This window comes from Sinocyclocheilus anshuiensis, unplaced genomic scaffold (assembly GCF_001515605.1).
Source record: "Sinocyclocheilus anshuiensis isolate Anshui unplaced genomic scaffold, SAMN03320099.WGS_v1.1 scaffold1049, whole genome shotgun sequence".
Lineage (NCBI taxonomy): Eukaryota > Metazoa > Chordata > Actinopteri > Cypriniformes > Cyprinidae > Sinocyclocheilus > Sinocyclocheilus anshuiensis.
In genome coordinates, this window is record NW_015557197.1 from 230327 (window position 1) to 257626 (window position 27300).

The window sequence follows — 27300 nt, forward strand, 5'->3', positions numbered from 1 at the left end:
CGGCGTTATGCAAATCTTCCCACATCGTGACGTAGACATGTGGGGGCGTGTTAGAACGAGCCGTTTTAGGTAGGCGTGGTTGACTCTTAACGTTTATAAAGAATATCTCTTTGGATTTGAGACTTTAGTCTTTGCAACTTTACAGATCTTCTTTATGCACCAAGAGCTTGTAACACTCCAAAGAGAAAGGAAAAATTGAAATCACATCATATTCACTGACAAGCTACACAAAATCGCGCTCAAAATCGCAGGCGATACATTGCCGATTTTGTGTAGCTTGTCAGTGATCTACGGCTCTGTGTAGTAAATGCCACTCCATCTGAAAGCACATGCTGGAGATTTACTACTAATCACCAGAAGCGGCTTTACTTATGAGATTCGCATGAAAATCGCATTAGATTTTTTGCTCAGCCCTATATTCATTCAAAATTGACCAATTTCCATGACATTCCGTGTTACATTGTAAACGGATTCCACCGTTTTGTGTGTTGTCCGCCATCACGGAAATCATAGGACGGTGTTAGGTGTTCTCCTGGATGATTACACAACTACATATAGGAAAATGAGAGTGATTTAGCAATGGGAATGGGAATGTTTACAAAACCTCTGCAGTCTGGCAGCATTTTGCGGGCTTGTCGTCCCGCTGGCATTGACCTCATTTGTGCTTGCATCATCCAGAAAGCAATGCATCTGTGCAGGTCCATTTGTTACTTGTTTGCCTTATTATGTCTGGATTTGACCTGATATTTCATAACATCTGAATTGGTTATTCCTGTCCTCCTTTGGTTACCATGTAAAAATCTGTATGAAAGTACAAAGTTCTATAAAGAAACATGATTATGTGAATTACTTTTTAAGCATGTAAAATGCACAAATGTGGCACGTTTCGTTCACTCATCTAGCCAGACATGCAAATCTTCCAGTGGCTACTTTGTTGTTGTTGTTTTTTTTTCTTCAAGGTTTGCCAACTGCTGATATCATGGACTTCCCATTTCCTGTTTTTATCCTATCAGCCAGATTAGATTTTTTTTTAATCGTGAATTTCTTTGGTATTAACACACTGCTTTCCTCTAAAATTGGCATTTCAATTGTACAATTACTGAAGCAATTCACAGTGCAGTTTTTAAAAACAAACATCATATCAAAATGATTCAAGTACACCGGAAAGCTCAGGAAGTGAGAGTCTGGAACGACATGTTTTTTTGACCATGGTACAATGATGTATCAGACATTAATAGCACAGCGCTGGGTGATTACCATATTCTTATAGTGATATTTACATGGCACTTCAAAATATATTTTGAAATCATCAAAATATTGACTGAAATCATCTCAATACCATGGTGGTTGAATTTCACCAAAAAATTATATTTTTCTTATTTATAAGACCTTTTTTTCTATTTTTTGCGTATAACTGTATAATACAGCGATGAAACTCCCCTTTGAATGGGTAAATTAAAAAGAGTAGATATTAAATTCAGTGCGACAAATATAACCTTGATGTATGTATAACTTTTCAAAAGTTTGGAGTAAAATTTGTTATTGTAAGAAGTGTTTTGTGCTCATCAAGGCTGCATTTATTTGATAGAAAATACAGGAAAAACAGTAATATTGTGAAATATTATTACAATTTAAAATAACGGTTTTCTATTGTAATATATTTTAAGATGTTATTTTTCAAGATGTTTTGAAACATTATAAATGTATTTACTGTCACTGCAATTTATGCATCCTTGCTCAATAATAGTGTTACTTTAAAAAAATGTAATACTTTTGAATAGTAGTGTATAATTATTTTTCACATCATGCTCGGATACTGAAAATTGGATTTATATATTTATTCCTTATTCGTCATTTTTTTGTTTATTTATTTTCAGGTGAAGTTCACCACCCCTACATTTTATCAGGTTCACTCTGGTACTTTCTTGTAAGTGAAGGAAAAGTATAAAATCATGTCTGCTGTGATCTATGTGATGAGTTTAGATGCTTGTTTCACGTAAATATTTCTAGTGAAAAGTTTAATCCCATGAGTCAGTAAGGAATATGCTGCAGTCACATTAGGATGCTCTTTCACTCTTTCCAGTCCTCAAACACACACATACAGGCAAGGATGGCTGAATGCATTTAAAGCAACATGTGCCAAATGCATTTAATCACCAGGACTGCCCAGGTTTGAAGAGAAAGGGGGCAAAGGTGTCAGGATTATGCAGGGGTCGGTCGGACCACACCGCATCCTATCAGACAGCAGCACCACCCAGATGGGCTGAAAGCTCTCTTCTTCTCTTTTATCCACTGGTGTCTTTCCTCTTCTTGTTATTGTTCTGTTTGCGTGTCGAGGATGGAACATTTTCTTAATTTTGTCTGCCTCTTGACCTGTAGGAAATTTTTTATTAGATGGCAGACCTTACGGGATGCTGGTCATGTTTCCTTCACATTTGAGAAAATCTCTGTGATGCTTATGATGCATTTTCTAAGCCACATTTGAATTACGATTAACAACATAAGACATGTATGCGTATGGATGGGAGAGAAATCTGTAGTTATTTTTACGATAGGAGTGTATGTGAGAGTTACACAACATTATGTGCACTGGATGTGATTAATTGTGCAATTATATACACTAACATTCAAAAGTTTGGGGTCAGTTAGATTTTTTTTTTTTAGCAAGGATGCATTAAATTTATCAAAAGTGACAGTAATGACATTTAAAATGATTTCCATTTCAAATAAATGCTGTTCTTTTAAACTCTCAAATCATCAAAAATCCTGCTCTCCACAAAAATATTAAGCATCATAACTGTTTTCAACATTGATAATAATAAGAAATGTTTCTTGAGCAGCAAATCAGCATATTAGATGATTTCTGAAGGATCATGTGACACTGGAGACTGCAGTAATGATACTGAAAATTCAGATTTCCATCACAGGAATAAATTACATTTCAAAATACTTGAATTTTTAAAATACATAAAAAATATGTTGTGTTTTTGGATCACATGAATGCATCCTTGGTGAAGAAAAGAGATATCTTTCAAAAACATCAAAATCTTACAACCCCAAACTTTTGAACAGTAGTGTATGTAATAAAAGAGATTCATAAGGAATTATTTACTAGTTCCCTGTAGTTTAACTGGCTCTACTAAAACCACAAATAGTTTTTTAACACCAAGAATGTCGAAATTCATAATAAAGGCACACCAGACAGTGAAACACGGTATTTAGTTTGATATATTTAGCTTTAAGCTTTAATTACAGTATTCAGGGAAGGTTAGAAGAAGCGTTATGAAAAGAATAATACACCACAATCACAGACATTCCTATTTGCATGGGATTAAATTTCCCCAGAGTTAACTGAAAAACATTAGGTAATTTGCACGGTAATTTTACCAAGGTTGTTTGAGGGGGGGAAAACACAGCCTTGTTTTATTCAGACAGGATCACCAAAAATGTCTGTGAAACTCAAATCGACCTAATTTTTTCACGGCAAATGAGTCCTGTCCTACAGGACAAGGCTAAAGCTACAAGACAAAGCAAGCTTGATATGTCCAATTGTGCACTAAAATTGTGGCTTTTCTCACTTGATTGACATCTTTTAACTCTTCCGAAGTCAATTCATACTGTACATTGTTATGAAACTATGCTTGAGCCCACAGTATTCCTTTGAATTTTGTCTTTCATTTCACCTTAGTTGTTTAATCTCTTTAATCCTTGTCGAGGTTCAGGATGTTGTTGCGGCTGGTATTTAGTCTACCTTTTGGTTATTTTCGTCCTGTCTTGCATATGCGTCGTCTGGCAGAATGAATGATTTGTGAACAGTTGGTTATGATCAAAGCAGACTGATTCACCAGCATCGCTGCACAGCGTTAAAACAAACAACTCATCTAAACCTAAATGCTTCATATTTTTGAACAAAGGAACATCCAAATATTTAGATCTTGAAGTTTCTATTTTAAGTCCTTAAAGTGTTTTTTTTATTATTATTATTCTAGCATGTCTGCATTTGCTGTCATAAGAACTGCCTGATGTAATTAGCCAGCTTTCTCTGTTTAAAGCTCTAATATGCTGACGTGCTCTTTGTTGGTAAAAAGTGTTAGGAAAAGGGAGAGAGAGAGTGACAGAACTACAAAAACTTTGTGATTTCTCAGAGAACAAATTTAGACTTGTTATTTTGTGTTTGTTTAGTGGTGCATACAGAAGGCAGGAAACTCTATGCTGTTTCATAGAGTTAAGGATTTCAACAAACCCCTAAAACTAAATATTGAATATTAAATATGAAATTTTATTCATCCTCTTGCTGTTTCAAACCCGCATGTCTTGAAAGCCGAAAGTTTTGAAGAATTGTACTGGTCAAATGGAATGAATGCACTGAATGCATACTGAGGCATTCAAGCTTCAAATAGAATAGTGGTTAGTAAGACTTGTTTTGCCATCTTTGCTAAGTCTACTGAAGTCATTCAATAGTTTTGTGTGAGAAACAGACCAAACTGAAGTTGTTTTTCACTGATAATCTTCTCCAATAAGCTTTTAACAGCTGCATCCAAGTCGAGATCTGATCCTGAGAACCAAATTGTGTAATTTGTATACAAATCATTCAGAGCTTTTTTAAACTGGATCAAATGATTAATTGAATCGGTTTCAATTCAGTTATATGACTTTAGAAGACTTGGAATATAGCACAAAAGTCGCTTTTTATGCTTACATGGTGCTCTTATATTATTTTTTAAGCTTCAGTCTCATTTATTGCTCTGAAAGGAGCAACCAGTTCAATTCATAAATTCTTATTTTGTGAAAAAAGTATCACAATTTCCACAAAAATATTAAGCAGCGCAACTGTTTTCAATATTGACTTTTTTTTTTTTATTAAATAAATGCAGCCTTGGTGAGCACTTGGTGAACTTCTCTTTTTTAAATGATAATAATAATTAGGGCTGCACAATTAATCAAATTTCTAATTGCGATTACAATTATGGATGCCACAATTACGTAATCATTCAAAGCGGCAATTAATCGTTCAAAGTCCACTAATGTTATTCTGCACACTTAAGATATGTTTTTTTCTTTCTACATGTTATCTTAAGGGTTTTTCCATTTGTTTTAGTTTTAGTATAACATTATAATACCATTCATATTTTTACTTTTTTATATAATTTAAAGTCACCATGAAATCAAAATTGAAAATTCTTATTTTTTAATGGAATACTGTAATGTTTATTATAAATAATTTATCCATGCACTTCATTCTTTTTTTTTAATTCATGTGCCCTCGTAATCTTTAATCAAAAACGTTAAGCTCCCCTCCCCCTCAAAACGACTCATCTTCTCTTCCGGTCACAAGCTATGGCGCAAGGGCGGAGCTAGTGATGTGAGGGGTAAACGCAGGGATAAACGACAGGGGAAAAGCTGAAGCTGATGCGTCACTTTATAGCACTGACACCAGTCATGAGGGAGTACGTTACCCCTAAACAAAGATATTAGGATATTACGACAACATTACTCTTAGGACATCGCAAACAAATTTTTTTCATGAATATGACTTAACCTGATGGAGGACGCGCTCAGTCATTCAGGCAGTCTCTCTCTCTCTCTCTCTCTCTCAAGTTCAAGTTCAAGGTGCTTTATTGGCATGACATTTGTGTTGCAGTATTGCACAAGCATTTTAGATGTGTACAATACAGAATATGATTACACCATCAAATTAAAAAAGGAGACAAAAAATGAGTAATAAATAAGAGAAAATAAATGAATAAATACAATCAAATAAAACTAACAACAGCAGACAGAATTTCTAATATTAATAATAATAATTACAATTATATACAATGAAGAATGTCAAATAAAGCAAATTAATTAACCATTTCGTATGGTGTGTATGCAATTCATGTTATAATGTTAGAATTAAATAACAATAAAAATAATACATATGCACTTATCTGTACATAGTAAATGCAGTTATTTTTAAGCAGTTGTTGACATCATATCTAAAATGTGATTTAGCCAAAAAAAACAACAATAACGTTACCACTCTAATATGTCTTGCAATATCCGTGCGTGCAAAGGTTCTGCGCGATCCTCTTGTTCAATATTCTCTGGGTCTGAATCCGGCTCAAATTGATATGGCAATATTGACGCCATCCTTAACTAAACTTGCTGCTTTGGCAAGGGGCGGGGCAGTACTGAAACACCATCTAAGCTGTTCGCCAATCACAACGCACTGGGACAGCTAACCAATCACATCACATTTCGTTTTTCGGAAGGCGGGCCTTCATCAAACCCGGAACTAATCGAGCCGTTTGTTCCAGACTGGGGAGAAAGGTATTGTAATAATGTAAATTATGTAAAAATAATAATGCGTTTTTCGAACCACTAAGCATGAGAGCATGTTCTAGTACACCCCCAAAACAAATTCAAGACATTGTAAAAGAGCATAATAGGACCCCTTTAAGAAAAAATATACAAGGTAGTTAATGCCTCTGTTTCTTGTATGGCTTATTTCGTCCTTTTCTAAACAATCCTTAAAGAAGCACATAATGAAGCACTAAAATAAAATCGGGGATATGTCATGACAACCTAGCAGGCATTTTGTTTTTGCTGCATTCTAAGCACTTATTTGATCTGTTTTCATGAGTAATTTGAGAGCATTTCATGTTCTCAAGATCAGAAGTGGAGCAGCGTGAGGAACGGTAACTGCTGTTTGCATGCACCTTAAACGGGGAAATGAGCCGTGGAGGAAGCTAAAGACACAAACACTTCAACATGCTGCCGAGGGAAAGTGGGCTCTCGTCCAATTAGGCCAGCCGAGAGATCCCTCTGAGCGAATCTTATAATGTTCGGTAATTATAATGTTCGGTAATTGTGATGAAGGTCTGCGCTCACTCACCCTTAAGTGGGTCCAAACTTGTATGTCCTGCCCAAACGTGTTTTATATTACTTTTACTTGTCCCTTTTCTACTTTTCTGGCTCCCATAAGCTGTTTGATTATCAGGTGATGGTAAACAGATGACTCACAGGTTTTTTTTATGGGAAGCTCTTAATAACTTGCCCTGATATATTGGATGGCAGCCTGGATTGATCAAAGCAGGAAAAGAAAATGCAATCTTTTAGGAAGTATATATCACCCTGATGCTTCAGTGAGTGCTTAAAGCTGTCTCATACCCTTCATCTTTGGATTATTTTCTCTACCTAAATGTGTCTGTGTGTCCCACTTACACTTACTTACTTTACACTTTATCCCCTTATAAATGTCCGAATGTCATCCGAATCAGGTGGACAATGTTTCTCCTTCAGCTTCAGAAGGAACTGAATATGAGCTCTGAGCTAGAATTAGAATCGTATGTTTGTGTGTTATGTAGCACGTGTTTGTGCATTAAGTTTGACTTCCTGTTGTGGTTAGTGGTTTAGGGCCGTTCTGTTTGATAGATCATCAAGTCAAAGTGCTCAAAGAAAGATGCTTTTTCTTTGGGATTTATGTATTGTTTATCTTAAAAAAAAAAAAATCTGTAATCAAATAGCCCTTTAATATTGTGTGTGTTTGTTCTTGTGTACGAGTTTTTGTACCTTCTCCTTTTTGAGATTCTAGCACTGACGACACTTTTAAATCTCTATTTCTCTGTCATGTCGACAGTGTGTGGAGAGTATTATTGGTATTTTCAACCAACGTGAGTCATGACATGACCTGAAAATGGGTTGCAAGTTTTGATTTTAGAGGGAAAACAGGCAAATAACCAATTAGGAATGCACTGTAGATACTGGATATTTAATCACTTATTTCCCCCATTTTTGCATTTGGATTACCTTAGCCATCATCTAATCCTCAATGAATGAGTTAAAGTTCATATTTAGAAACATTAATAATTTAATAACACCATTAAATGTAATTTAGCAAATCTCAAAATTAATATGCATTTTTCATATATTATAATTATTTGATGCATCAATTCACTTAATGCATTTTTAATGTTTTAACTTTTTTGTACATTTAGAAAAAATGTTTTGTAAAATAATATTAATTTGTTAATAATTTTTAAAATATTATTATTTAAATATGCAAATAATTGTGTATATTTCTTGTAGAAAAACTTATTGTTTTCAACTTGTAAAAGGGAAGAGTAAAGACTTTCCCAACACAAATTGTGCTTACCACTATTTGTGAATATTATTGTCTACTGAGAACTTGAAACTATTGAAACTTGAGACATTTATAACCCAAAATCACCCATTTTTTTATTCCATCTAATTATTTTGCATTATCGTTGTCTTTGGAGTTCATAATAACTGAACGGTGAACATGTTAAGTGCTCGTCTGTATTACCGCAGCAGCTCGTATGCTACAGATGTGTATTTGTAGTGGTGAGAAGTACTGTGTGTGTGCAGTGTGGACGGCCCCTCTCTTTCTCACTCGGTACAAACCACTGCGTCTCTATGAGAGACTTCCTGTTTATGAGATGTGCTGAGAGAGGAGGGGAGTGTGGGGTGATTGTTGAGGGACTGCAGAAGTGTTTCCTGTTTCTCCACTGCCAGTTGCCTGCTGGTATCCAGAGTGACCAGTGTGTGATTGGTGTTTGTACAGTGGTGGGTGGGGCTATTTTAGTAACCTCAGGAAATTAGCTTGCATTTTTCCTTTTCCTTCACAGAGCCATCAACACAGGACTTGACTTGATAGTCATAAAAGAATAAAAAATAATAAGAATAAGTCATAAAATAATCCTCCACAAAAATATTAAGAAGCACAACTGCACTGTAAAAAAATGTACAGTAAAAAAACGGCAGCTGTGGTTGCCGGAATTTTACTGTAAAAAATACGGTAGCGCTGTTTTAGGTTTTACGGTATTAACTTCAATTTACAGTTAAATACCGTAATTTAATTAACTGATATAATGTTAATATACCAACCTATTGAATTACTGAAATCTGTTTTGTACCTTTGTAATACACTGATAACCACCAAATGCAGGTGGTGATGAGAAAGTCACATGATGAACCAAAGCCCATCACAAGCAGCTTTTAAATAATAACATATATAGAAGGTGCACAGTGTCATTCACACAGACACTAAACCCCATCATGGTAACACACATGAAACTGAAATAATGCAATAAACATTCATTTAACAACATTAGGTGTATCACACAGCCCTAATATACAAAACTGATTAGAAAAAACTAAGAAGAAACATAGTTAATTCAACAAAAAAACATCAAATGTGAAATGTAACGCAGGGAATTCTGGGAATGTCAATTTACGGTTATTCACTGTAAATTAAACGGTATTTTACAGTCTTTTACCGTTAAATTCACGGTCATTTTTTACAGTGTGTTTTCAAACTAAATAACAAAAAAAAAAGTTTCTTAAGCAGCAAATCAGCATATTAGTATGATTTCTGAAGGATCAAATAAATGACACTGAAGACTAGAGTAATGCTTGAAATTCAGCTTTGCTTCACAAGAATAAATTTCATTTTAAAATATATTCATATAAAAACACTCATTTTAAATTGTAATATTACTTTTTTTTTGCATTTTGGAGAATTTTTTCATAATTTAGCATCCATTCAATTTGAAAAAAAAAATCATTTTTGAAAGCTATAATTCTTAAATTTATTATTGAAGATATTATCTCATTGTATTGTTGTTTTACAAGTGACTGATTCTTTTTTAGAGCTAAATCATGAATTGGGGTGTAATTTCCCCTCTCTGCTGTCTTTGACATCACAGCTCAAAATAGTTATTTGTGAGGAGTTTGGGATTCAAAGCCAATCAAACATAGTCATGTAATTTTCTGCAACTCAAGAGTGATTAGTCAAATAACATTTACAGCTCAGGTGATTAATTCAAGTACTTCAGTGGCTCTGATGATAATTCCTTAGGAATATTATTTTATAATTACTTGCGCTAATGTATTAAATTGACAGGCCTACATTTAATGCTCAAAAAACTTTAGTGGATTAGGCTAATCTGTTTGGCTTTTAGTAAGTGAATAGAAAAGCACAGACAAAAACCTCTTCCTGTCACTTCAGGAACTCGGAGCAGAAATTAGCTGTTTTCTGTGGTTTCTCAAGCTAGCCTGTTTGTACTTATGAGACTCAACATGCATCTGTGGCCCTTCTCATGGGTTCTCAACCTCAGCCGAATTCACTGGTTCATTGATTGTTCTAAAATAGATTTAAAATAATTTATTCAGTGTGTTACTTGATTATTTGGTAAATCTACTAGCCTTCAACTATTTGTGTGTGTGTGTGTGTGTGTGTGTGTATGTACTTCTCAGTGAAACAGAATATTCATTGAGAATAAAATGTAGGGCTTTCTGATTGGGAATTTGGATAAAATTCAGTCTTAAAAAGTGGACCAGACCTGAGTGAGTTAAGCTCTTTGGTTATGGTTACACTGATTTTTGCTTGCTTCTGAGATTCCTTGATGGCACCAACCAGTGATCAAACATTCATTTGCCCTTAAAATACTAGCAACCTGACTCATTCTGCTTCCTCATGTCTGATGATTTGACAACATTCATGCAGCTTCATCTTGGTGTGCTTTTCCCAGACGTAGAACTAAAGGCAAAGGCAGAGGGTCTTCAGCGATTGCAAAGAAACGCATCATCACTTTGTGAAACTCGAGTGAATTATTCAGCAGTGCTGTGTGTTTTCCCACGGAACACCATTGGGTGTATTCATTGTGAAACACAGGAAGTAGCTTCCACCTCAGGCCATGAGAAAACCACACATTTTTAGAGAGATGCGCACATGGGGTGCATGCTGCAATTCTGCATTAACGCTACAATGTTGAATATGTGCACTGTAACGCACATGCATGAGAGCGCTAATTCAACATAAATGCTGCACTAATTCCTTGTAGGCATATTACAGACAAGATTGCATCCATTTACAAAAGTGCATGCATATGTTGTAGAGAAGGCTTTTCTCTGCAGTGCTGCTACCCTCCTACACACACAACATCAGGCACTTGATGTTGAAGAGCATGGCATCTACACAGTGTTATTAACAGAAGAACATTCAGTCCACCTAGAATTTGATGAAGTAGATGGGTAGGTTCTCACCTTTTGTCTCATTCCAAACCTCCTAGTCATTCCTTCCTCCATGCAATTACAATTAATGGGGCACTGTAGCTTTCAGACTTTAAAAAGGATGTATCAGAAGTCTGTATAGTTCTTCTTTTTAGAAAAATGATGGCATCTATATTCTGTATAGAGCTTTATGATGGGAACAGATGAAAAGTCACTATTTGTTGAAAACAAATCATTCTTCTAGCGTGATTGATACTAATCAGACACTAAATGTATTTATTTATTTGACATTTTATTCATTTTTTTATTTTCATAAATAATAAAAAGTTATTGTTCACTCACTGAAAACAGACTGTTCAGTCTTATCTGATCATTACACATACACTACATTTATTTATTTATAAAATATTTTATTAAGTTTTATTATTTTCATAATTTACAATTTCAGTTATTCATTGAAACTAAATGTTCTTGCAGCCTTGTCTGATTAATTCTACACATATGCTTTATTTATTTATTCATTCATTCATATATTTAATAATGATTATTTTAATAATTTTTATTATTTCCATATGTTAAAATTGAAGTTGTTATTAGTTGAAAACAAATGGCTCTTGTCTGAGTAGATTGATGCTACATATGCTTTGTTTGTTACATTTAATTTTTTCACAAGTTAAAATTTAGGGCGTTATTCTTTGAAAACAAATTCTTCTAGTCTGTTATAATTGATACTACACATGCACTGCCATTTATTTACAATTTTATTTTATTATGTTTTATTATTTTCATATGTTGAAATTTAGGGGGCTAGGTTTTTTGGCAGAATTTTATAAATTATTTAGCTTATTGTGAGCTCAATTATTGTTATTGTTGATCATAACACATGTTTGAATAATATCCGAATTGTTTTTTTAAAGTTATTTTTATTGTGACTCATTTTGATAGCATTATCCATATATAGTGCAGTGCAAAAGATTGAGTCACTTTTTAAGATGTTTTTAAAAACTAATGCCATAAATCATTTTTATTCATCAATTAACTACTTCTTCGTTAATTCTTATTCATCATTACATCCTTTTTTCTCTTGTAAGTGACGCAAATGGGTCAGTGATGAATAATTGTTTTACACTCCCAGCAGTGTGCTGTGCTGACATCTAAACAGGAAGCTCTGGATGTCCATCCACAGTTTGTCATCCCCATCTCTGATACTACTGATGACTCATGACGTACGATTCACAGAAGATGTTAAACAGCTGATGTTCCACCTCAGAGCAGCTCCATGCCCATCTATGTCTGGATGGCTTCCGCTCATTAGCGGAGACCCGCTCTCTTTAATTAGCGCTCTGTAATTGGTGGCTGCGGGCTGAAACTACTGCTGTGCAGTCTTTTCTAGAACATGTGCTCCCAGCATCCTGCTTTCTGCAAGTCATAAGGAAAAGCCCCAGACCGTGATCACGGTAATCTGTTTTGCCACTTTAAATGCCGTCAGCCAGTTATCAGGCCCCGATTATCATGAAACCTCCAGAGTTCATTCAGTGAAGAATTTGTCAGGCAGATTCAAACAGAAACTTATGAGTATGTGAATCTTTTTGACCACTCTGATCATTTCGTGAAGGAGTCATCATACTGACTCGACCTGAAAACCCAACCCGAGGTTGTTGTTTTTTTGTTTTTTTAGCAAATTCTTTTCCCATCTGATCAATTCAGTGAGTTAATTGAGTAATGAGTTAATCATACTGATTCAAACAATAAGTTTGTGAGACTTTTGGGATGATTTATTTCTTCTATAACAGATTCAGGTGGTTCAGTCAGTAAAGGATTCTGATTCAACCAGAAACGGATAAATTCGTGAGTGTTTTTGAATGATTCCGTACCACTCTCATCATTTAGTGAAGGAGTCATCTTACTGACTCAAACTGAAAACTTGTGAGTTCTGGAGACTTTTTAGTAGATTAATTTCCATTCTGACAGATTTGGCCAGTTAATTCAGTAAAGGGTTAATTATACTAATTAAAATGTTAACTCAGAAGTCTGTGAGTCTTTTTGGACGATTCATTACTTTTCTAACGGATTCAATGTGTTCATGTAGTGAGGGATTTGTCAGGCTGATTCAAACCGATAACTTCGTGAGTTTTTGAGGCTTTTTGAACGATTCCTTATTTCTCTTAACGGATTCAGAGAATTCATTTAGTGGTGGATTTGTCAGGCTGATTCAAACCGTCAACTTATGAGTTTGTGAGTATTTTTGGACGATTCATTAGAAGAACTGGCACATGCACTGTATCACACTATTCTATTTGTTTGGCTATTTTGCATGCAGCCAACAAAGACATCATAATAAAAAAGATGCGTTATGTTGGCATCATTTACGTTTTGTCTCATCACATTCAGTGAAGTCTGCATGTTTGATAAAATATAATTTTTTTTTGCTGTGGCACTGTATATTTAATCCTATCTGTGTGGAAAATAAACTGCACATCGTCTGCATGAACAGATTGTGTTGCCACTTTTCATGTACAAAGTCACAGGCTGTGTTTACAGCTAAATTTAGTCTTTTACACTCTCTGGCCTGTTGAAATAAGATGCCATCATTTGGATCTGTCCCGCTCTGGGCAGGCTACTGTACTACAGCGCTGGGGTTCAAGGGTCACAAGTAGGGGTGCTCCGATTGATCGGCTACCGATCATTATCGGCCGATAATCACGTTTGGATGATTGATCGGCGGTCTCTAAAAGGCTGATCTCAAAAAAACGATCTCAAGCTGATAACGCTGCCGTGAGAGGTTTGGCACGACATACAGCGGCACCGTCTCAGTCTCTGTCCGGCGCAGGTGAAATAATTATAATGCTGAAGGTGAGGTACTCACCTTCATATTTCTTCATTAAATAACTTACAAAGTAATATGAAAACCTTGTGTGAGACGTAATTTCACAAACAGCGTGAGTGAATCACCGCGCGCGCGCTCTCTCTCTCTCAAAATACGCAAATGGCTTCAAATCACCACACATCGTGTCTGTCTATAAGCGAGCTACAAGCTGCACAGTTGACACAGGAATTGTCACTTGCACAATCGAGGCAGTGTCACATCGTCACTAAAGTTTATACAAGTAAAGTAAAGTTTTTGCATTACTTTTTAATTCTTGCCAGTGTTTAACCATTAAGCGCTCGCGCGCTCTCCTGTAGACCGTGCGCTCATGCACACTTGCAGCGCACACACATAATGCCAGGTTCACATTACTCTGTTTGCAGTGCGTGGTATGTGGTGCGTATTTTTTCCGCGCTCATGTTAACGGATTAAAGAATTCACACTGCACACGGCAGTGCGTTCAGGAGCGGTGCGTCTGCAGCAGTGCAGAGATCGTTTCAGCACAGAGTCTATTTTTGCTGTGATACGCTGAATTAAAGTGACAGCACATTGTTTGCAGTACATATGAAAACGAAAATGTAGCAATTGCACCATAAATGCATATTATTAAAGTCTACTGTGTTTCCACTTGCTTGAGCAACTTAATATATAAATCTAGAATTAAATGCAAAAGTAAAAAAGCATTGAATGATGTGTTGCTTATATTTATAGTGTTTAAACATGTCTGTGAAAGACTGTATTACTGTACTGTGTAAAAAAAAAATTGCAATGCTGAAAAAGCATTTTCAGTGACAATGTTTGGATTTGAAATCAAAATAATGGATAAATGTTGTGGGCGATCGGTGATCGGCCTCAAAAATCATGATCGGAGCACCCCTAGTCACAAGCGTTCACTTTGATGTCAGCTCAGGTTATCCTGCGTCTTTAATGTGCCTGACCGTGTCCACATGTTCAGATAGATGAGAAAGCATGTGAATAGTGTTTGTACTAGTGCTTTAGTATAGATTGCTGGTTTAGAACATTGCTGGCTGACAGCCTAATTAGCCCTGCACTCAGAGGGGTGTATTTATTTTTGGTAGTTTCTTTTTTGTGCAATGACTACTGACTATTGAACTCTGTGAAACGGACGCAAAACATTTTGTACCTTTGACTGTTTCTCACGTTTTCAGTCTTTTCGAGTGTGACTGCACGCGTCAGTGTGACGTACATACTAGACTCTTGAAAATAATCGGTGCGTGTTTGGAGGTGAAAGAGTCTGGCTGAAATGCTAAAGTGTTTTTGGAAGGCTCAGGAGAGCTAATGTATGGAAATATGGTGATAATGTAAAGAGAGAATGATGGAACAGAAATTTAAATGGAATTACAAGGCATTCTCAATTCAGTTTTGGTGCACAAGCCTTTTAGCTGTATAGGAACTTGAATAGAAATGGTAAAAGTGAGCTTATTTTTTTTCATTGAATTGAACAGCAAGTGTACTATAACTTTTCTAAATGCTCCTTCATGCATTTTTGCCTGGTGAACAATAAAACAAAATTCCCATAGATTCTCATTAAAGGGAGGAACTTCAGCCATATTTAGAGGCCATTGAAAAGTTTGGGGTCTGTAAGGTTTTTAAAAGTCTCTTATGCTTAGCAAAGCTGCATTTATTTGATCAAAAATACAGTAAAAACAGTAATATTGTGAAATATTATTATAATTTAAAATAACTGTTTTCTGTGTTTATATATTTATAAATGCAATATATTTCTATGATGGCAGTGTTAATTTTCAGCCGTGTGAATTTAATATCATTGAGATACTATTTTAGTTTTGTTAATATTTTGAATTATTTGAATTAATATTTTGAATTGTTATTAATCTAACTTATTAGATTAGTTATTTTATATTTTCTGTTATAGTAATTTTGTTGTGCATTTTTATTATTTTTTGTTTTTAAGTATGTCTATAGTTTTTATTAATTTTTATTTCAATTAGAGTTATTTTAGTACATCAAGTTAAACTAAATGGAAAATTGGAAAGTTGCCTTGCAAACTAGTTGAAATAAAGTATGATTTTTATATTTTACTAAATGTAAAATTAATTAAATTTATTATTACATTTATTTATATTTCAAGTAACAACTATAATAACTCTTATTTTCAGCATCATTACTCCAGTCTTCAGTGTCAAATGATCCTTCAGAAATCATTCTAATATCCCGATTTGCTGTTCAAAAACATTTACTGTTATTATCATGTTATTATATATATTATGCTGAAAACATTTAATATATTTGTGAAAAAGTCATGTTACCTTTTTATACAGCTCTGTGTGGCCCCTGGCCCCTCACTCACCCCAATACCTTAATCGGCCCTCAGCGACCCCCATCTGCCATTCCAGAACATGAGCAGGTGTTTGTGTTCAGGAGAGACCCTTGTTTTCTATTATAAAGTATGTAGTTCTAGTTCTGGATGCTGATTGGTCAGTGGTGACACTATGAAATTGCACAAGGGTTTTCAAACTTTTTGACAAAGACCCCTAAATAATATGATGATCCCCTTATAAGGGATTACCTTCTTAAAATATAAAGGCCGCTATATGCACTAATGTTCAAAATTTTAAGGTCAGTAAGATTTTTGGTTTTACTTTTATTTAAGCAAAGATGCATTAAGTTGATCAAAAATAGTTAAAACTTTTATTTTGTTTGAAATAAATGCAGTTTCCACAAAATATAAGCTGCATAACTGTTGATAAAAATGAGGATAATAATGAGGAATGTTTCTTGAGCAGCAAATCAGCATATTAGAATGATTTCTGGAGGATCATGTGACACTGGAGACTGGAGTAATGATGCTTTGCCATCATAGGAATAAATCACATTTTAAAATATGTGACTATGGACCACAAAACCAGTCATAAGGGTCCATTTTTTTTTTTTATATGAGATTTATAGCTCAATAAATAAGCTTTCCATCTCCAGTCTTCAGTGTCAAATGATCCTTCAGAAATCATTCTAATATCCCGATTTGCTGTTCAAAAACATTTACTGTTATTATCATGTTATTATATATATTATGCTGAAAACATTTAATATATTTGTGAAAAAGTCATGTTACCTTTTTATACAGAATTCCTTAATTAACAGAAATATCAAAAGAACAGTAATAATGTCTTTCAAAAAAAACAACAAAAAAACAACAAAAAAAAAACTGGCCCCAAACTTTTGAAAAGTAGACTTTTGCACACCACTTGTTTTTTTTTCTCAGTAAAAATGCAGCCCATCCTCTAATTTAGCTTTTTCTGTCTTCTCTTTCAGCTCTTCAGGGAAGTAAGAATAATGAAGATTCTAAATCATCCAAATATTGGTAAGTTGTCCTTCAGTAATCTGTTTTTAGAAGCGCTCTCTCTGTGGAGATGTTTGGGAATGTGGCACACAAAGCGGACCGTAGTGGAGGCCTCTCTAATCCCCGTGCAGGAACTCCCTCTGCTTTTCCCAGAGCCGCCACACCGCTCCTATTCAGACGGCCTCCCGGCTCCTCCCGGCAGCACAAAGCACTCCTGTATGCCTCTGTGTGTTCCATTGTTGAGCATCCATCATCTGATAGAATGATTTCTGGAGGATCATGTGACACTGGAGACTGGAGTAATGATGCTTTGCCATCATAGGAATAAATCACATTTTAAAATATGTGACTATGGACCACAAAACCAGTCATAAGGGTCCATTTTTTTTTTTTATATGAGATTTATAGCTCAATAAATAAGCTTTCCATTGATGTATGGTTTGTTAGGATAGGACAATATTTGTCTGAGATAGAACTATTTGAAAATCTATAATCTGAGGCAAAAAAATCTAAATATTGAGAAAATCGCCTTTAAAGTTGTCCAAATTAAGTTCTTAGCAATGCATATTACTAATCAAAAATTAAGTTTTGATATATTTACGGTAGGAAATTTACAAAATATCTTCATGGAACATGATCTTTACTTGATATCCTAATGAATTTTGGCCTAAAAGAAAAATTTGTAATTTTGACTCATACAATGTATTTTTGGCTATTGCTACAAATATACCCCAGCGACTTATGACTGGTTTTGTGCTCCAGGGTCACATATATTCAAACAGAAAGCGGTTATTTTAAATTAAAATTTTTAATAGTGCACAATATTACTGTTTTGATTGTATTTTTGATCAAATAAATTCAGCCTTTGTAAGCAAAAGAGACTTGTTTTAAAAACATTCTCACAGACTGCATACTTTTGAACGGTAGTGTATAAATAAACTTTATTAATTTTGAGCATGCAGAATGCCAAGCCATGCAACCTTTAAGTGTGTACAAATTTGTGTTTGAATGGAAGATGGAAGTTTTGAATAATGTTTTATTAATAATTTGTTCAAAATCTTGTGTATAGTGTTTGTAGGATTGAGAGAACTTTGTTTGGCAGTACATTTGATAAAATGTATTTTCAAAAAACAGGATTTAGCTAAATATCTATTTCACTACACAAAAGACAGTGCGAAGACTTCTGAGAACACGTATTGAGTAATGACCAAAACAATGTAACAGTACAAATTGTTTCTTTTAGTCACTGAAAAACAGTGTCCAAATGAAGTGATTTGTTTAAATGAATCAGACTTCCCAGCACTATTGTTTTCAGTACGTCTGGACTGTGTGTGTTTGTGTTGCGTTAGCCATGTCTGTTCCATTGGCACATTATGCATGTTTCACATTAATGACTGAACCAGTGAAAGTGTTTGATGCATCGTCGTGAAGGTAATGTGTTAACGGCGAGTAGGAGGAAAGGTAATTGCAAACTCCCAGCTACGGCCCACACACTTCCTAACTTTTCTCCTTCATTCAGAATTTACCTCCGTCAGCCTCCTCAAATAACTTCTGAAAGCCAGCCTTTCTCCTTGCTCGCCCCTCGTTCGATTGTCTTTCATCTGCACTCATTATTTCAGAGAATAGAGCGTCTTTCCAGGAATCAGGAATCCGGTGTGTCGTCATGACAACGCTCGCTTCCGCTTCCACATACGATGCCCTTTGCAATTATTCGTGTGGCGGCACACGCTCTGGCATCGTCTACTCCATAAGAGTACAGCGTCTGATCACACGCTATCACTGCCCCAGAGATGACCTACTTTTTGTCCTTTTCTCGCAAATGAGGGAAAAAGGCAGAGTGGATTGCTAGAAGAGGATGTGGGTGGCGTTGATGTGGATCTGGTTGTGTCAAACACGGAGACTGGCACATTCAGGGCAGCGCTAAAAGAAAGTTTTGTCATCATGCACTTGCCCTCATGTTGTTTCCAACCTGTATGCTGTTATTTTTGGTCTGTGGAAAAATGTCTGGAAATATTTGAAAAGTCATTATGCAGCTCTTGTAATGTATCGAGAATGTCAGTCAAGCTCAAAACAAACGAACAAACAAAACACACTCTTTTTTTCACTATATAAGCCTTTTGATCGTTAATGTGAGAAAAGGCTGAATTAAAGCCTTTATTCACTGATATTCTTAAAAAGTCTTAAAGTATTAAGCAGCTACAAGACAAATCACATTAATACAAACTTTTTTTATATGATGCAAAAAATATTTAAAAATCAGACAAAAAGCTTTAATGACGGAAAGAACTACGGTACCATGATGCTTTGCATTTGTATGTTTGTGTATACAGCTTTTTAATTGATAAATTTCTGTGGAAATATTTTTGCAGAATCGTGGGTAATGTAGTTTTCACCAGGAATTCTACTATTAAACACAATTATTTCCAACAATTCTATATATATATTAAATATGTTAAAGTGTAATATTAAATATATTTAAGTATAATATTTTATTTTTATATTTAGTATAGTATTCTCTCTCTCTCTCTCGATATATATATATATATATATATACTGTATATATATATATATATATATAGCATCTTTCCCAAAAAGACTCATGGCTGTATTAGATCAAAAGGGTGCTTCTACTAAATACTGAGCAAAGGGTCTGAATACTTAGGACCATGTGATATTTCAGTTTTTCTTTTTTAATAAATCTGCAAAAATGTCAACGATTCTGTGTTTTTCTGTCAATATGGGGTGCTGTGTGTACATTAATGAGGAAAAAAAATTAACTTAAATGATTTTAGCAAATGGCTGCAATATAACAAAGAGTGAAAAATTTAAGGGGGTCTGAATACTTTCCGTACCCACTGTATATATATATATGTTATGTGTGTGTGTGTGTGTATATGTATATGTGCATATGTGTATATATGTATATCTAGTTGGCAGACTGGTGCCTCCACCAAAGGATATACCAGTAGTTTGGACATTAAAGGTTTAAAAGTTATTATTAAAAATAAATTTCCTTATGAAGAGGATTGTGATTCTTACTTTCAGAACCCAAACGGTGCATAGTGTATTAATAACGACTTAATTTTCAGTCTGTTTTTCACACAGAGCTATCACATGACTTTAGAATACTTAAAATATAGTCATGTAGATTGCTGTAATGGTGCTTTTTTGTGTTGTTGATTTGTCCGTTTCATAGCTTGACACACATGAGCAGAGATGATCTTTATGAGCTGCCATTAACTTGCAAGAGTTGTATAATAATTATTCAGAAAATTCATTTTTTTGTTCCATCGAAGAATTTGGAACGTTAGGATGAGTAAATAATGACACAATTTTAATTTTTAGGCGCACCACACCTTTAAGATGATGGCAGAAGCATATTAGCCTGACAGATTTATGATGACCTATTTTCTGAATAGATGAAGTTTTGTTAACAGCTCACAAAAGCTTTAGTGTGTGTTTGTGTGTCTCTGAACTTGAACATCATCACAGAAGCAGAGCACTGCCTTCGCTGGCATTTATGCTGTTACTAAATTTAGCATACATGTTGGGAGAACACGTTTGATGCTGTGTGTCGTCGGGTAGTGTTACTTAAACCTGGCCCGTCACTCACATCTCAAACAGCTTTCAGTAACGTTTTCCTGGAAACACGGCGCATGTCTGTGCAGTTGTAGGTCAACAGGGAAGAGCTCTGCAGGCACTCTGTGAGTTGAATTACATTTCAGCTCATTTAGATGCTTTAAGAGTACGGCTGGAGAAACAGTGATTAGGATGCTGAATCAAAGGGTTTTAGAAAATACTTTACTTTCGAAGAAATGCCCAGGTCATATTATATCCCAAAATCAAAAGAATAAAGATAGCATCAATTAGTTATTTCATTATAGGTATTATGAACTAACAATGTGCAGTAGTTTAACTGCACTTATTAATCTAGGTCAATGTTAATTTCTACTTTTACACATTTTTAGCATTGCAAACTGTATGAATGTACTGTATGAGTTTAACAGTGAACAATATTATATTTTTTTCTAAAAAAAATAACATGACCGTTAAAGAGGTTTTTTTTTTTGCAATTACTTTTATTCAGCAGGGATGCATTAAATTGGTCAAAAGTGTTAGTAAAGACGTCTATAAAATGTAATTCCCTATTTCAAATAAATGCTGTTCTTATGAACATTCTATTTGTTTCCACCAACTGTTTTCAACACTGATAATAAGAAATATGACACTGAAGACTAAAGTAATGGTTCCTGAAAATTCAGGAATAAATTCTAGAATAGATTACATTTTAGAATATAATAAAATAGAAAAAAGTTATTTTAAATGGTAATAATATTTCATAGTATTACAGTTTTATTGTATTTTTGATCAATTTAAAGCAGCATATATATTTTTTATTACAACAAAAATGCAAAACACCTTGTTATTAGATAACAATGTCTATTTATATAAAAAGTGTATAATAAATATTTGATGTGTGTGTGTGTGTGTGTGTGTGTGGTTTTGAAAATTTCAGGTTCAAAAATAACATTTGTTCTCTGAATGACTAATTTGCTGTTTAAAACTCATATGTCTGCATGTATAATTCAGTTTAGACAGTTTGCAACAATGTTTAGCATCCGTGGTATTAAAATTATTGCTTGCAAGACTCTCCCAGACTGAACGAGACTTGAGAGAGTTAGAAGTAAGGGCGCCGACACAGCCTCTGGCCGTGTTGCCAGATCCAGCTATTATAAGCATCTTTTGACTTGTCTTTTCCACTTAATTTGACACTTTAGAAAGTTCATAAAGTGGGAAGTTTCAGTTTAGGGTCAGCAATATCTTTATCTTATCTTATTTGCAAAATAAATTTGAAATAACTTCGGTTTATTTATTTTTTATTTTTCGGTTTTAGCAATATCTGGCAACACTGCATTGCCGGCACTTAAACTGACAGTAATCAAAAAAGCCCATGGACAGGTTATTGCTGACAGGATAGCACATTCGGCAAGGGAAACGCAAAAAATATCATGATATTATCTGTCAGGAACATTATCACTGCTGCCAAAAACAGTAGTATTTTACATTAGTACACAGATCTCTAGAACAAGTAGGCTACGGAATGCATTGAAGTCTATGCTATGTCATTCAGTATAGTAGTTACATTTTCACAAATCATGTTAAAAACATTCATAAGAGCCATAGACAAAGTTATCATCTATATAGCAATGATTATTAACGAAAACTAAAATGGTAATATGTATTGTTGCATGATTAATAAACAACTGATAAAATCATCCACCCATAACATATAGTAAAATATTAACAAATTTTGATGCTATAAATATGGTATAATTTAACAGTGTTCATCTGTCCAAGAGAACAGAGAAAACATCTTTCACAGACATCTACATCTCTGTCTCTTTTAAAGTGTTAGTGTATATGAGTTGTATTTGTAGGGGTTATATTATAGCACAGACCTCACTAATTTTCAAACCCTGGCTACGGCCATGTTGTGAAGTGCATTGTAACATTATAATTGTGAGAGAAAAAAAAGTTATGGCAGTGAGTTAATTAAGTACGTAAGACTTCATGTCAGTAACCAAAAACTTTTACTTTTGTGTTTTGCTGCATCCATGATGACAGACAACTTGTCATATCAGCCTGCAATACAAGCAAAGATTAATTTGGTGCATTCGAGTCGGAACAATAAAACCAGCAAGATAATGATAATTAATTTTCATGTTTCCTTTTTTCTGTCTCTTTCTACAGTAAAACTGTTTGAGGTCATAGAAACAGAGAAGACACTTTATCTGGTGATGGAGTACGCCAGTGGTGGTGAGTTTGATGAAGCTAATGTGACACTGACTGCTTATGAGCTCCATATTATGTTATGTAATCTTGTGCAATGGTCTGTAAATCTGCATAATGAAGCATATGAAACCAAGAGCGCTATATGATTCGCCATGTGCGTCTCTTCTCTCCACAGGGGAGGTGTTTGACTACCTCGTAGCGCATGGACGAATGAAGGAGAAGGAGGCCAGAGCTAAATTTAGACAGGTACAGTACTGCAGTGTACTCGATACAGCCCTGTCCCGCTCTCACCCGGGCGCCCTGCCCATTCGCACGCCTCCTGGTTGCATTGGAAACAGCAAGCTGTGAACTGCAATTGGGCGATGCTTGTGTGATTGGCAGTCGATGGATCCTGTGGCAGCCGCGTGAAGGGTTTCCCAGTGGGCCGAATGTGGCCCATATACATGACTTTTGGTTTGGGGTCATAAACTAAATACGGTTTGAACAGTTTAGGAACCTCTTGTGGAACGCCACAAGTCCTCGTCAAAATTCATTTGCTGACATCGCAGCAGCAGTGCGCTGTAATGAGCTTAATGCCAAATCTCAGAATCTGGGAGTGTTTGAAATAGCATAATGCATTTTTTCAGTATGTTTACTGTGCAGATACTAGACAACAACAATGCATTGCACTCAATTGTGCAAACAAATGTATCTATATTAACCACTATCTCTTTCTTATTTGATCAGACTTCCAAAAGTTAAGCCATTTTTACACAAAAATAAGTTTAGATTTTTTTTTTTTCAAATAAATAACTATATGTGTCCATGATAATAACCTGAATAACCTTTTATTTTATTTTATTTTTACCTACTGTGCAGTAAGCAGTATGCTGGTATTCCATCCCAGTAATATTTTAGTAGCAGTGAAATACTATTATAGTTTTTGTTAATATTTTGAATGAGTTTAGGTGAAGTTTTAGTAATTTTGTTGCATGTTTTGGGCATTTTTGTTTAAAATGTTTATATAATTTTTTAGTACGTTTTATTTTATGTAGTTAATTTATTAATTTATTTAGTTTATTTCAGTTAATGTTTATTTAATTTAAAGTGAAATGGAGTGAAATTCTGGTTTTAATTTTAGTTAGAACGGTAGTATTTTTTGTCAACAAAAATCTTAAATCTGTAGATTTAAAAAATGGCATTGTAGACGAATGTTTAAAATAATTTTTTTTATAATATTTTAATTTAATAATTAAAAAATAATAATGAGAAATCATTTAAAATCATAGTTTTAAATGATGCTAGACACATCGGTGTCCTAGATTATTTAAGAATATTTAAGTTATTTTGTTCTACCTAAAGGTGAGCATGTTTCATTATGACCACCGTGTTAAGATCACTTGACCAGCCGAAATGAATCATGGGTGACAAATACAGACAGTGATGGCAACCATAAGCTTTTACTGTTGCTTGATGCTGCATTTACGCCAGAGGTGTTGAGTGGAGTGAGAGAGCTCTAATGAGACAGCCACCCGCTGACAGCATCATTTGCTCCTTTTAATTACCCGAAGACCCCTTTCAACCTCCCTCCATCCCACTGCGACCCATCGGTCTAATGGACGAGGACAGTGGGTTTGCCCGCAGCTGATGCAGACATCTGTAGTCATAGCAGTGGGGTCTCCCTCCTCTCCTCCGTCTGAGCCCTCTGCTGCTGCTGCTGCTGCTGCTGTGGAGACAGCTTATCTGGGTCAGGCATGAAGCACCGCTGAGATTTCTGAGCAGAGCAGAAAAACCACCAGATTCTTCCACCAGCCGGAGAAAGAAATGGAAATCTGTCCCCGTATCTGATGTCTGGGACACGGATAGAGCTACATGAATATTAAACAGTATCCAGAATGTTGAGCATTTGAGAACGAGACGAGAAAATCCACAATTATTATGAGGTGTAATTTGAGAGGAATACACATTAACAATATAAAAAGAAATATGAAAAGTCGTATTTTATTAAAGTAATGTTTTTGGAGATCCGTAATTTGTACATGTTGCTTTATTAAATATTTTAGCTAATTTAATAGGAGTGATCTCGGCCCCACTGCAGATTTCCTCTAAATCTGTGTTGAAAATACAGAAAAAGCCTGCAGATTTTGTCAGGATCTGTGTAATGGAATGCGGAAGCAAATGTTGTTCATTTTTGAATGCAGTTATAGAAATAATGCATATTTGTCACTTATGATTACTTGCCAGAAGTGTCTAATGTGATAATCAAGATGATGTGAGGAGCGTTTAGTTGGTCATCTCTATGTAGCAGACAAGCTTACACAAACGTTCAGGAATTTTGAGAATTCTTTCATTTCAATTATTTTCACTTATTAAAAATTAACAACAACAAAAAATATCAAAAAAAGGAAACATACATGGATGAATCCTCTACAATACCAACTATCACATGCATTTAGAAAATAGATGGGGTGAATTTTCATTTCATGTAGACATTTTGTGAAATAATTCTCTTATATCTTGGTTTGATATATTTTTTAATTTGTTCCTGTGATGCAAAGCTGAATTTTCAGCATCATTACTCCAGTCTTCAGTGTTACATGATCCTTCAGAAATCATTCTAATATGCTGATTTGAAGCTCAAGAAACATTTCTTATTATTATTGATGTTGAAAACAGTTGTGCTTCTTAACATATTTGTGGAAACCTTTTTTTATTATTCTTTTTTTTTTTTTAATTCGTTGATTAAAATTCAGAAGAACAGCCTTTATTTAAAATAGATGTCTTAACTGTCAATTTTGATCAATTAAATGCATCCTTGCTCAATAGAAGTATTAATTTATTTTCATACACATACTGAGCAGCATTCATTTAAAATAGAAACCTTTCTAATATGCTGATTCAAGAAACATTTCTTCTTATTATTTTTTTTACATTTTTACACGATACATTTATTTCTTTGATGGATTCTTTTAAAGTTTAAAAGAACAGCATTTATTTGAAATAGAAATCTTTTATCAGATTCTAAATATTTTACTGTCACTTTTGATCAGTTTAATGTATCCTTGCTAAATAGAAGTATTAATTTCTCCACCAAAAAAAAAAAAAACTGACCCCAAATTTTGAAATAGTAGTGCACATAAAATTTTGATTTGATACTGTATTCTGTATCAAAAATGAAAAAAGGAGGATCTTGCGCTTGGTTCCATTCACATGAAACATGATTTCAAGTCAATAATAGAATTCATCAATCAATTCTTGAAATTCGTTTGCTTTGTATCCAAATACAAGGATTACATGCCGCGATACTAGCAATCTTCTTTTATTATTATAAAGTGCAAAAAAGTGCTCAGTGCGAATTTCAAGAACTGAGATTTTTTGCTCTTTGATAGATTCTATACTATATTCTGTAACCGTAATCTCACACCCAGATTCTGATGGTTTGGAGCTCCAAGCGTCAGCTGTGCTGTGCAGTCAGTTTCAGCAAGTCTCTCTCTCCCCTCATTTATCATGCCGGACCATGTGTCAGAACCTCAGCACACATGCTCCCCCGTCCAATCAATGGCATTCTGGGAAAAAGCGATGATGCCAGTTAATGTGGTGTATTGGCTGTTGCACCACACCCTGTCTGTCGTCTAGTCAGTTCTGTCTCTGTCCACATTCTAAAACTCCCTTGTCTCCTTTTCTTCTTCAGATTGTATCAGCGGTTCAGTATTGCCATCAAAAACACATTGTCCACCGAGATCTCAAGGTAAGGTCATCTTTCTGTCCCAGCAAAACAAAAAGACTGAAATTATAGGTTCATCTTCTACCTACCATAGCCCTGCACATAGATGCTGCTTTTGTACCAAAATGGTGCTTAAGTCAGTACTTTGGTACGGAGCGGTTGATTAAATCAAATTAGCGGCCATGTCTCTGAGCAGGACAGAACATGAGCAAGAGCCCCTGAAGATGCTGCTTCCTCTCTCCCGTCTCCCTTACATCTGCTTTCCCCCTCCAAGTCTCCATGCTCCATTACACGCTTTGTTTCCAGACTGATGCTCTGTAAATGATGCATGAGGCCAGTGTCAGAGTGAAGCTGGCTAAATGACTCGTGTGAAGGAAGCCAGGTGGAAATGTGGGTCTTTTTTTATTGTGTTATGTGCTGTCACTTTCACTCTTTCTTCTGCTGTCTGTACCTGTCTGCTTAACTGCATGTTAGAAAGGAGTAACTGTATGGAGCATCTTATGGCGCTTTTCCACTGCATGGTACAGCACGGTACGGTTCACTTTTTGGGGGTTTTCCACTGGCTACGGTACCTGGTACTTTTTTTTAGTACCACCTCGG

The 27300-nt window shown here is 34.9% G+C and overlaps 1 protein-coding gene across 7 annotated transcripts in view; it reads left to right on the forward strand.

Annotated features, from left to right (window-relative positions):
* The window catches only part of LOC107678848 (MAP/microtubule affinity-regulating kinase 3), a 68132-nt gene that overhangs the window by 18191 nt on the left and 22641 nt on the right, over positions 1–27300 (forward strand). For all 7 annotated transcript variants that reach the window (XR_001632976.1, XM_016474269.1, XM_016474272.1 and 4 more), the window contains exons 4-7: positions 17177–17225; positions 22956–23021; positions 23173–23243; positions 26668–26724. Coding sequence is in view for 6 of the 7 variants with exons in the window: in XM_016474269.1 (XP_016329755.1) it covers positions 17177–17225; positions 22956–23021; positions 23173–23243; positions 26668–26724 (243 nt within the window). In the remaining variant the exon portion in view is untranslated. The remainder of the gene's footprint in view (positions 1–17176; positions 17226–22955; positions 23022–23172; positions 23244–26667; positions 26725–27300) is intronic.